The following is a 10064-nucleotide window of genomic DNA, read 5'->3' on the forward strand; positions in this document are numbered from 1 at the left end:
GATATTATGTTTATAATTATGCATCCAAGTGTGCCTATTGCTGGTTTACTAATTGTAGATGATGATTTTTTTGTCTGAGTAATGGCACATAACTGCAAGCATATGCTGATAAATTTCATAGGATGGATTCTGTTCTGCATTTTGTTTACTGTATTCTTGTATGATCATGTAGCCTACGACACCCCTATTGCGTGCTTATGAGCAAGTGTTCGATGATCAGAATAGCTCAACTCCACTGACAAAACTTCATCTTTGATCAGTTTCATGCAAAGTTGCCAACCATTTGTTTGAGGGCATTTTCTTTTAATGGTTCGACTTTAGCTGTTGGAGTGATGTTGAGGACGATGTAGACGAAGTTGCAACGGACACGATCTCAGGTTGTTAGCTTTGTTAGAATAGCAGCAGGTAAGTGATTAAAGGTTGAAGCCATGAGAGTCATGGACTTCTTCTACTATTGTTTGTGAATGGTAAACAGATTTGAGAGTTATACTTGTTTCTAATACAGTGATTTTTGTAAGGTATAAAAACCAATAGTAGTAATTTGTCGAAAAAAGTTTACTTATTTATATTCAAACAATATTTTGTGGTTGCGTACAAGAGATGAACTGAATTGATACCTTATAGTATTAATCGAATTTTTTTACTTACATAAATCGAGCCAAGTAATTAATTGTGACATACTATATACTAGATTGATTATACTAGATCAACTTATGGTCGTCTAACATTCCATCTTTTTTAAATTTAATAATGAATCTGATTTTATTTATAAAATCTCGTGATTGTAAATTGTATTATTGTAATATGCCAACACCGACTACTTTTCCATTACATCTATTTTAACTTAAAAAACAAGATAATAAACAAATTATTTTGATAGAATTTTCAAACAAAACTGCCAATATCATGTGACATTCTGTAAAATGAAATTGAGATACTGTCTCATCCCACGTTGCATGACATAATAGTTTTATTTATTTTAATAATAGAATAAATCATTGATCCTTATTTTTCATCTGAAGTAGATAGATGTGCTCTGATTCTACACTATCTCCTTTGCAATGTTTCTTGCACATATAATAAAATATGTGAATACTACTACAATGCTATTTTAAAGTTTATTTTGTATTAATAACCTTCAAAATATTCGCAAAGGGTTAAAAGAACACACTAAACAAACCCGAAACGACTAACTCATTTAAAAGACATCAATGGAAAAGTCACAATTGCAATAAATTACTACTGCTCCTCCTCCTCCCTATATTAATGACTAGTAAATAAAATAAGACACTAGAATCATGAATTTTGGACACACCAACCATTTCTCAAAAACAATAAATTCAACACCAAATTTTTTGTGATTAATAGTAATATATGACATTTATAATCATTCAATATGAGATCTTTAAATATTCCTCGAACAAAATAGAGGAAATTAGGATATATATAGTTATTTGAACATTATATACAAAATAAATAAAAAAGAGGCATCGCAATTCCATTTAGAAAAAAAATAGTGCTAAATTTCAAACATAACATTCCTCTTTCTCCAAATATGACAGCAGATCTTTCGAATTTGAAATAAGGAAATTTTATGAAAGAAAAAGATTACGAAATATTTTCCATTGACAAATAAAGGAATAAATATATTTCTCTGTAAAAATTTAATTCTCCGAATAAATCCGTGATTCAGTTACGCGAATATCCGGTTTAATTGCATACATTCAAACCGGATTTATAATGAGCTATTTAATTCACAATTTAATTGTTAAAATTAGAATAAGATTGTGAGATGGAGAAAAACTGAAGTAACCTTTTTTCGCAGAATTTGGTTTAGTTTTGGCGCACGCACTTTGTAAGAAAACTACATCCAACAACCATTACCTCTCCTTGCATACTTCCCCAATTTACTTTTCTTCATCTTCGAGCAATTTCATCTAATTCGATCTTTTTTGGGGTTTAGTTTTCGTGTCTTAGTTGTTTGAACATGCCCATTTTTTACCTCGATTTCCACTCAATTTCTCGGGATTATCAGAGTTGGTGTAGGATTAAGGGAAATAGGAGGTTTTGTTGTTGTTGATGTTCGAGGTGAAGGGCTGGTTTGTGTTTCTTCTTTTTTATAAATGATAATTTCTTGTGGTTTTGTTGATTTTTCGAATTAGGTTTTGGTGTGGGGCTTATTTGGGGTTTTGATCATTTCGTGGGAAGTCTGAATTTTTATGTGAATTTCTCGACGGTTCTGTTGCTGTTGTGTTTAATTGGTATCGTGCAGAGTGTTTCTTTTCTTGATTTGTTTCTTGGTTTGGGGTTGAATTTGGATTGTTGAGTTTGTAAAGTGAGATGTATATTGAGGAATTGAAAGAGGGGAATTCTGAGTGCGGTGAGCAGAAAGTGTGTGGTGATCTTTGTGAAGGGGATTTAATCGTTTGGGACCCGAAAAGGCTCTTGGTCGGGGCGGGTGCACGAGCTCTTTTCTATCCAACATTGTTGTATAATGTTGTCAGGAATAAGATTCAGTCCGAGTTCCGGTGGTGGGATAGGGTTGATGAGGTATATATTAACTCTTGATTCGAATTCTGTGTTCATTTAACTCCATTCCTGATTTGTTATAGTTTTATGGCTGTATTTCTGGTTCCTTGTTTGTATTGTTGTTTTTCCATGAATTTATGTTATTTGTTGTTGATTTGGAAGTATGAATATTAGTATTACTCTGTTGGAAATGTAGTTGTAGCGTGTTGTTCTTTATTCTGTCTGGAAATAAAGTCTCACTTTTAATAGCAAAGACAGAGCCTTGTCTACTGATGGCTCTAGAGAATGCACTTTGTTTTGTTTCTCGAGGTTCAGTCCATTTAAAGGATACAACTTCCTTTTAGGGTATCTGAGTAAATTTAGTGGAGTATTTAGGTAGTTTCTTCAAAGAAATCAGGTTAACATGGATATGCAGTAAGCAAGATCAAAGGAAACTTCTCACGATTGAAGATTCTTATCTCTATTTTAGAACTTACTGTTTGTGTGTTGGACTGTTGGTTGAGTTATTCCTTTTAGGAGTTACGAGTTTGTAAAAATTTCTGCATATTTTCCGGTCGTTTTAGATTATTCTTTTTGTGAGTGTTGTTGGAGTCTTGTAACTTTTAGCGAAAATATATCAACCTGCTAAAACAATAGAAATGCATGATATGTAGAGTTCTATCCATGAGCCAAAAAATTTGAACTTTCTACACCATAGGTTTTTTTTGAATTTCTTAAGTATCTTGCATGTTTTTCCATTTACGCTCATATTATTCTTTCTGCCCGCCTTTGTGGCAACTTGGTGGCCTAAATTGGTTTTTCTATTTTTCCAGTATGTTTTGCTCGGAGCTGTTCCATTTCCAACTGATGTGCCACGCTTGAAAGCTCTTGGCGTAGGCGGGGTTGTTACTTTAAATGAATCATATGAGACTTTAGTTCCCAGTTCACTATATCATGTAAGATTGTTTTACTCTCACTTAACCAATAATTTACATTTTTGCTCAAATTTTTTAAGCTAGACAAGTTCAACCGCATCACAAACATAGTATATTTTCACCTCATGTCCAGCTTTGTAAGAAGCTTTAAAAGACAAGAGAATATCTATAATTGACGCCATTGATTTGAACTTGAATGAAAGTGGGAAGTCTCATCTTGTTAAAGTATCTAGATTTGGAGCATCAGATACAATGTTATCTGTGATCCAAGTTGGTTGTTTTCTCATCAGCTGTTGTTTATGTTGAATAATGTGTTTCATATTCTCTTTGAAGGATCACGGCATTGACCACTTGCTGATTCCCACAAGAGATTACCTTTTTGCTCCCTCGCAAAGGGATATATGCCAAGCTGTAGAATTTATCCATGGTAAGTTGTGTTAGTCACATAACACATTTTTCATACCCTAATTTTATGCTCCTACTATCAACTAGATTGTGCCACACTCTCACATATACACGTGTGTCCGTTCAGGCAATGCACTTTGTGGAAAAACTACATATGTTCACTGTAAGGCTGGCCGAGGACGCAGCACTACAATCGTTCTCTGTTACCTTGTATGTTACCTAATCCAAGTATTTTCACATGATTACAGAATCCAGTTTTGTTTAGTGTTCTTTCTAAATCTAACCATCAATAACAGGTTAAACACAAGGAAATGACACCAGGAGCTGCATTTGAGTATGTGAGATCCATCCGCCCACGGGTCTTGTTGGCCTCCTCCCAGCGGCAGGTATGATTACTTGTACGATGCGCAACAAGTGTTCCGTTACATTTAATACTTACATTAATCAATTGGAAGTGACGGAGCATTTTATCTTTTCCTTGGCAAAACACAGTGTGTTGAAGATTATTACAATGGGTTGAAAAAATCCGGGGCCGAGAGTCGTGTGGTAAATGCTCCAATAACAACTTTGAGCTTACCCGAGACTGAGGGAGCTGATGCGGAAGAGTTTGACGACAACTCATTGGTGTTGATCACTGAATCAGACCTTGATGGATACGACGAAAACCATGAATCAGGGGAAGTGGGAGAGAAGATGATGAGTGAAATAAACCTTGCTTGCAAGGTGCAGTTTGTGAGCCAAGCAGCTATATCGAGGCTGTCGTACCTGTGGGTTCGTTACCAGACGGGGTCGAGGAGGAGTATGGGGGTTGACATACATGTTTATTGATGGAGGGTGAGAGGTTAGGGAATAAAGATGGGGTTGGTTTTTTGGTGATGGTGGTGAGAGGGATGTATGTATGAGTACAGTTGCCGAAGAAGAGTTACCGGATTTGGTAAGTGTACAGTCACAGAGGTTGTGGTGTTTTTATTTTGTCATGTAACTTGGGAGTTGAGCAAGTACAAAAATATTTATATATATGTATAAGCCTTTGGGTTTTCAAAGCAGTATATATGGTAATTGTGTTTGGACAACAAACAACGACCAAATTCACTTGCTTAACGTAATTTGAGGTTGTAACGTGGAAGGAAATATTAAGTTTGTGAACAAGTAACATATCAATACGATGTACTAATATGGAGTAGTATATCAAACGAACCCAAGATAATATTTTGATTACAATGAATGAGGCTCATGCTATGACATATTAACATCCCAATGAAACACTAATTATAAAAAGGGAAAATTACTGAAAGAAAATCAAAAATTTTGATCACATTGTGGTTTGTCCCCGCAAATTTAAAAATCTACCGTAAAAATCATGAACTTTAATCTTTTTCTTAATTTTACCATGGGATCTAATTTGGGTAAAATAAAAAACCATCAATTTTAACATTTTTTTTCAATTTTTTCACATAGTCAGGTGAAATTATATTTAATGGTGTACAAAATGTTTAAAATGCATATTGTCTACATCTGATTTTAAAAATTGTAGGACCGACCAAAATTCATGATTTTTCAGCAATTTACCTATTATAAAAAATAAAATTGAAAAAAAATGTTAAAATTATTTTTTTCACAGCTAATATTTTAAATTACGGAACTGATCAGAATAAAAAAAATATTATTTTAACTGCAATTTGATCCTATAAAAATATACCTAACTGCAATTTGAAAACGCAACCACGAAAAATCGTTTGTTTTTCTAGCGATTTTAGTTGAATAGTAAAAATCGTTGAAGTATATCTATAACAGCATGAGCAAGAGAAGATAAAGATAAAATGGAGAGCCGGCCATTGTTGCAGGAGAAAAAACCTTGAGATTATTGGGCACAACAAATCCAGGATAAGATCAAGGCTATGACTTTCCTCTCTTCCTCATTACCCTCCACTCCTAATTATTTTCCTTGTAAGTCTCCCCCTCTCCCCTCTCTCTCTCTAGAAATTATTAATTGGACATTAATATGACACACACACACATGATTGTTGTAGTATTGAAGTGATTATGTTGTGGCAGGTAATACTCTTGTAATCCATCAATCCCATGGAACCTCTTGTCCTCAAACCAGAGCACCATCTTGTGCCTGCCAAATGTATGTATAAATGTCTCTGTTTTCCATTTGGGATTTACCTGTTGCTAGCTTATGTGAGAACCTTTACATGGTAGAGACCAGGGAAAAATGGGGAGGAGGCTCTTCTTCACTTTCCTTGCTGGATCAGGCGCCATGTCTGCAGCATTGCCATCCTCCGGGAAGACGAAGAAGCAGACCCCGTTCGATGAGAGGCGCCTGCTTGAGCAGAACAAGCGCATTCAGAGGGAGAATAACGTGCCCGATGACTTCCCGAGTTTTCTCAGAGAAGGTTTCTTTCTTCTTTTCACTCCACATTTCTGCCTATCCATGTATTAAACACATCTTCATGCTTCAGGTTTCCAGGTTAGAGTAGTGGCACCGGACTACTATGTTACGCGTGACTCAGGTCTCGTGTTGTGGGATATTGCACCTGGCCAAGGTGATTGCCCTAAGGATGGCCAGCAGGTTTGGTTTCTCTTTACTTTCTTTACCACTTTGGATTGCTTTTGTTCAAGTAGTAGTTGATTGATTGGTGCAATCTCAAGGCTGTTCTCCATGGCAGGTGACGTTTCACTACGTTGGCTATAATGAGTCGGGGAGACGTATAGACAGCACGTACTTGCAAGGCACTCCTGCCAAAGTTCGACTTGGTACTAATGGATTAATCCCAGGTAGTTGAGCTGAGCTGAGCTGAGCTTCATAATATAAGGTTTTATCAGAGAGAGAAACTGAAGTTTGGTTGCAGGATTCGAGGAGGGAATCAAAGACATGAAGCCGGGAGGGAAACGGAGGATAATCGTCCCTCCAGAGCTAGGTCCACCAGTAAGTCTCACTTTAATTAAGATAAAACTGTGTTTTTGTTGTTTTTTTTTCCATATAACCAAACTGTGTTCTTGCAGGTTGGACCTTCCACTTTTTTCAGCTCCAAGCAGTATGAAGTTTTTGATATAGAATTGCTAAGCATCCAAGATTGCACGAGGAGGACGATTGGCTTTTATTCCGATGTTGTTTGTTCTTGAGGAGAAAGACTCGGCAATTCATTAGCTAGTAAGTAATTCAGTTGTAGAATTAATTCATTTGATATAGAATTGCTAAGCCCTCATTATCAAAATCCTAGCTCCGCTACTAGTTTCACCCCCAAGGTGCGTCCAAAATTCACAATACTACAATTTTTAATTATGTTTAATGCTTAATATCATAAATACCATAACAAACTCACATAAGGTGCTTACATAAGATATGCAGCATATTATTTCTCATTATTTATGTACACAAGTATAAATACATGCCGTGCTCAAAAGCAAATTTACAATTTACAAGATTGTTGGGACGATGTATTATTTGATTCATAAGTGTGTAACTGATGGAGATGGATTTGATACCGTGATCGCTGAAAAGGCCCAGTCATTAGTTACGAATCTAAACTTCACCAGCAGAACCCTAAGAGTAAATATGTCGACGTCAAAACGAAAATAGAGCAGAAGCAGGCCAGCAATGGTGGTTTTACAATGGAGAAAGTATTTTGGAATATTAGTAAAAGTGAGGTAGGTGAAAGTGTTTTAGGCTCTTGTATTCAGTTATATACATAGTTGGACTTACAGGTTTGGCGTGAAACTGGCCGTAAAATGCATAAACGCCTAGCGCAACAATGTTTAGGACAACGAATCTCACCCAGGCTTCATAGTGGAGCTGCAAAACCAATTACAAATTCAAACGTTTCTCCAAATTAATTCACTACTGTGATTTCATGTTTCTGAAATACCTGAGCGAATAAAAAGATATTGATGAAAATGCTGATTGACGGAAGTATTGGAACTCCGGGACAAGAAAAACCTGGTGGATCAGTATAAGCCTGCCAGAAGAAGCATCAAGTAGTGTAATAAGTGAACTGGTATAAGGATGTAGAGATTATTCGTGACCAAAGTACAAGTCCCGGTGTGTCATAACTTACTTGTCGTAGGTAGAGAGTTGCACCAGCAAACACTGCAATCACAGAAGCTATTATGAGGTAAACAAATGAAGCACCAAATCGGAAGAGGATGCCAGTAGCACAACCGCAACAGGCAATTGCAACGAGGCAAAAGATGCCTTCCGCCCTATTAGAAATACGCTTAGTAGAATCCGCGTTAGATGTCTTATTGTCCTTCCAGCGTAGGGTAACCACACATGCTGAAACAACTGAATACCCTGTCTGTGACAAACATATCACTCGATTATAGGTCTTCCGATTCTGGATAAAACAGCAATTAAGTTTGTACTACTACTTACCAAGGATCCAACTGAGAGAACGTGTGAGAGCACGTGAACATTAAGAAAACCTGCCAAAATGCTAGCAATAAGACCAACCCAAACTTGTGAATGTACTGGAGTTTGTCGCGCCGGGTGGACTTTGGCAAATATAGCTGGTAGTAAACCGTCTCTTCCAAGTCCGAGATATAACCGAGACTGGCAGAACATGAATCACTTATTAGGAACTGCAAGACCAGAAAATTTACTGATTGAAACATAACTTCAGACAAGATTTACCTGAACATAGAGCCCAACTAAGAGTGTTGTTGTAAGTCCAGCAATCGCACCGCAGCTAATTAGGACTGAGACATATTTCAAGCCCTTGGAGGTGAAAGCATTAGCCAAAGGTGCTTCTTCTCCTAGATGTTCGTACGGAACCATTCCAGTAATCACTAAGCAAACAGCGATATACAACCCGACACAGATCATGAGGCTGCCAATGATGCCTAATGGTAAATCCTTCTGAAAGATCAAGTTCCGGGACACTACGTATCAGTTTAACATTCACACTTATACAGTGGCGAAATGTGAAGGCGTATGTTCATTCAGCATACCTGCGGTCTCTTGGATTCTTCCGCAGAATTAGCAACTGCATCAAATCCTACATATGCAAAGAAGACCACAGTTGCTCCTGTCAATATTGACTTGGCACCATTTGGTGCAAAGGGAGTCCAATTCGCAACGTCAACCTTAAACGATCCAGCAATTATGACAAAGATAACAATGAGTACCTGCACAAGATTTCGTGTTCTATCAAACATTGCACCAAATGTATGAAAGTTTGCCAGAAACATAAGTTGAAGAAGTTTAGGAGAAGAGAAAGAATGCTGGATGGGTAACCTTTGTCACGGTCATGATTGAGTTCAATATTGAAGACTCTCCTACACCCCGACACAGCACTACCGTGAGGAGGCCTAGAATTATAGGAGCAAAGATGTTAATCGAGAATACATGAAGAAATGTGTCTCCATGCCCAACCCAACTTGGAATGTTATCATTGAGAAAGGGAATGAGCTCCAAGACAGAAACCCAATAGCCGGCTAAGCTACGTGCTATGCTAGCAGCACCAATATGATAGTCGAGCATCAGCTGAGTAAACACTAAAAAAGCTGTGAGCTCGTTGAAAGCCGAGTAAGCATACATGTATGCTCCCCCAACAACCGCAGGCAAACGAGAAGCTAGTTCAGCATAACAGAGAGCATTCAGAACACAAGATGCTCCTGCAATGATGAAGCTAAGTGTAACTCCTGCAGCAGCAAACAGAGGATTTACTTTTCAATTAGGGATTTGGTTGCATTACTTCAAGTAGAAATCTGGAAATCCTTTCCAAGTGTATCACTTTTCACATTCAAATTCAATTATAGCATAATACCTAGAAATTGCCGATTCAAAATGACAATTAAACGCATTAATCAATCTATCTCTTAGCCATAGATTTCGCCATTAAATTCCAAATCCTCAGCTAATTAGCGAAATTCAAAATTAATGCGTACCAACTTTAAAGCAACAGAAAACTTTATTTAAAAAAATAATACTGCTACTGTCTACTAGTGAAGTGTAGTAACTGACCGGGACCGGTGTCACGGGCGACGGTGCCGGTGACGACAAATATTCCGGCGCCGATGGAGGCTCCGACGCCGATCAAAATGAGATCGAAGAGGCCTAACCGCCGCGCAAGGCTGTCGCGGACGGAGGAGTCCGGCGGCGGGGAGATCGGCTTCGACCTGGTGGCGGAAGACCAGAAGCGAGAGTAGCACGACGGCGAGGGGGATGACGTCACGGGGCGTTGCATACTTCCTTCCCGGTTGGTGGAGTGG

General features: G+C 37.6%; 3 protein-coding genes across 5 annotated transcripts; 2 read left to right on the forward strand and 1 right to left on the reverse strand.

The window, feature by feature from the left end:
• Positions 1–1790: 1790 nt before the first annotated feature.
• LOC125220199 (phosphatidylglycerophosphate phosphatase PTPMT2-like) lies at positions 1791–4897 on the forward strand. Its single transcript, XM_048122361.1, has 6 exons — positions 1791–2550; positions 3342–3464; positions 3777–3870; positions 3976–4058; positions 4145–4234; positions 4341–4897. Exons 1-6 carry the CDS (start codon positions 2341–2343, stop codon positions 4674–4676), a joined length of 936 nt encoding a protein of 311 aa, XP_047978318.1. The 5' UTR covers positions 1791–2340; the 3' UTR covers positions 4677–4897.
• A 743-nt stretch (positions 4898–5640) lies between these two features.
• On the forward strand, positions 5641–7069 carry LOC125220200 (peptidyl-prolyl cis-trans isomerase FKBP20-2, chloroplastic). Of its 2 annotated transcripts, XM_048122362.1 has the most exons (7): positions 5641–5795; positions 5904–5979; positions 6054–6247; positions 6314–6423; positions 6521–6629; positions 6704–6780; positions 6858–7069. In XM_048122362.1, exons 1-7 carry the CDS (start codon positions 5747–5749, stop codon positions 6975–6977), a joined length of 735 nt encoding a protein of 244 aa, XP_047978319.1. In that variant the 5' UTR covers positions 5641–5746; the 3' UTR covers positions 6978–7069. The 2 variants fall into 2 exon arrangements, with proteins under 2 accessions (XP_047978319.1, XP_047978320.1); XM_048122363.1 differs by lacking the exon at positions 5641–5795 and having other exon boundaries at positions 6061–6247.
• A 104-nt stretch (positions 7070–7173) lies between these two features.
• LOC125220198 (cationic amino acid transporter 9, chloroplastic-like) lies at positions 7174–10064 on the reverse strand. 2 transcript variants are annotated; one of them, XM_048122360.1, is made up of 10 exons: positions 9817–10064; positions 9088–9494; positions 8802–8978; positions 8485–8709; positions 8227–8403; positions 8014–8149; positions 7910–7941; positions 7721–7810; positions 7558–7647; positions 7174–7398 (listed from the first exon to the last, which is right to left on the reverse strand). In XM_048122360.1, exons 1-10 carry the CDS (start codon positions 10037–10039, stop codon positions 7378–7380), a joined length of 1578 nt encoding a protein of 525 aa, XP_047978317.1. In that variant the 5' UTR covers positions 10040–10064; the 3' UTR covers positions 7174–7377. The 2 variants fall into 2 exon arrangements, with proteins under 2 accessions (XP_047978317.1, XP_047978316.1); XM_048122359.1 differs by having other exon boundaries at positions 7910–8149.

Source organism: Salvia hispanica, chromosome 4 (assembly GCF_023119035.1).
Source record: "Salvia hispanica cultivar TCC Black 2014 chromosome 4, UniMelb_Shisp_WGS_1.0, whole genome shotgun sequence".
Taxonomy (NCBI): Eukaryota; Viridiplantae; Streptophyta; class Magnoliopsida; order Lamiales; family Lamiaceae; genus Salvia; species Salvia hispanica.

Bases quoted from the DNA above. Each gene is read 5' to 3' on its own strand.
- LOC125220199 (XM_048122361.1), top strand. From the start codon at position 2,341: ATGTATATTGAGGAATTGAAAGAGGGGAATTCTGAGTGCGGTGAGCAG. The intron at 3,465-3,776 runs GTAAGATTGTTT...TTCTCTTTGAAG, and splicing joins TTCCCAGTTCACTATATCAT to GATCACGGCATTGACCACTT. The intron at 4,235-4,340 runs GTATGATTACTT...GGCAAAACACAG, and splicing joins TGGCCTCCTCCCAGCGGCAG to TGTGTTGAAGATTATTACAA.
- LOC125220200 (XM_048122362.1), top strand. From the start codon at position 5,747: ATGACTTTCCTCTCTTCCTCATTACCCTCCACTCCTAATTATTTTCCT. The intron at 5,796-5,903 runs GTAAGTCTCCCC...ATGTTGTGGCAG, and splicing joins CACTCCTAATTATTTTCCTT to GTAATACTCTTGTAATCCAT. The intron at 6,781-6,857 runs GTAAGTCTCACT...GTGTTCTTGCAG, and splicing joins CTCCAGAGCTAGGTCCACCA to GTTGGACCTTCCACTTTTTT.
- LOC125220198 (XM_048122359.1), bottom strand. From the start codon at position 10,039: ATGCAACGCCCCGTGACGTCATCCCCCTCGCCGTCGTGCTACTCTCGC. The intron at 8,404-8,484 runs GTAAATCTTGTC...ATGTTCTGCCAG, and splicing joins TAGTTGGGCTCTATGTTCAG to TCTCGGTTATATCTCGGACT. The intron at 7,811-7,909 runs GTAAGTTATGAC...TTCTTCTGGCAG, and splicing joins CAACTCTCTACCTACGACAA to GCTTATACTGATCCACCAGG.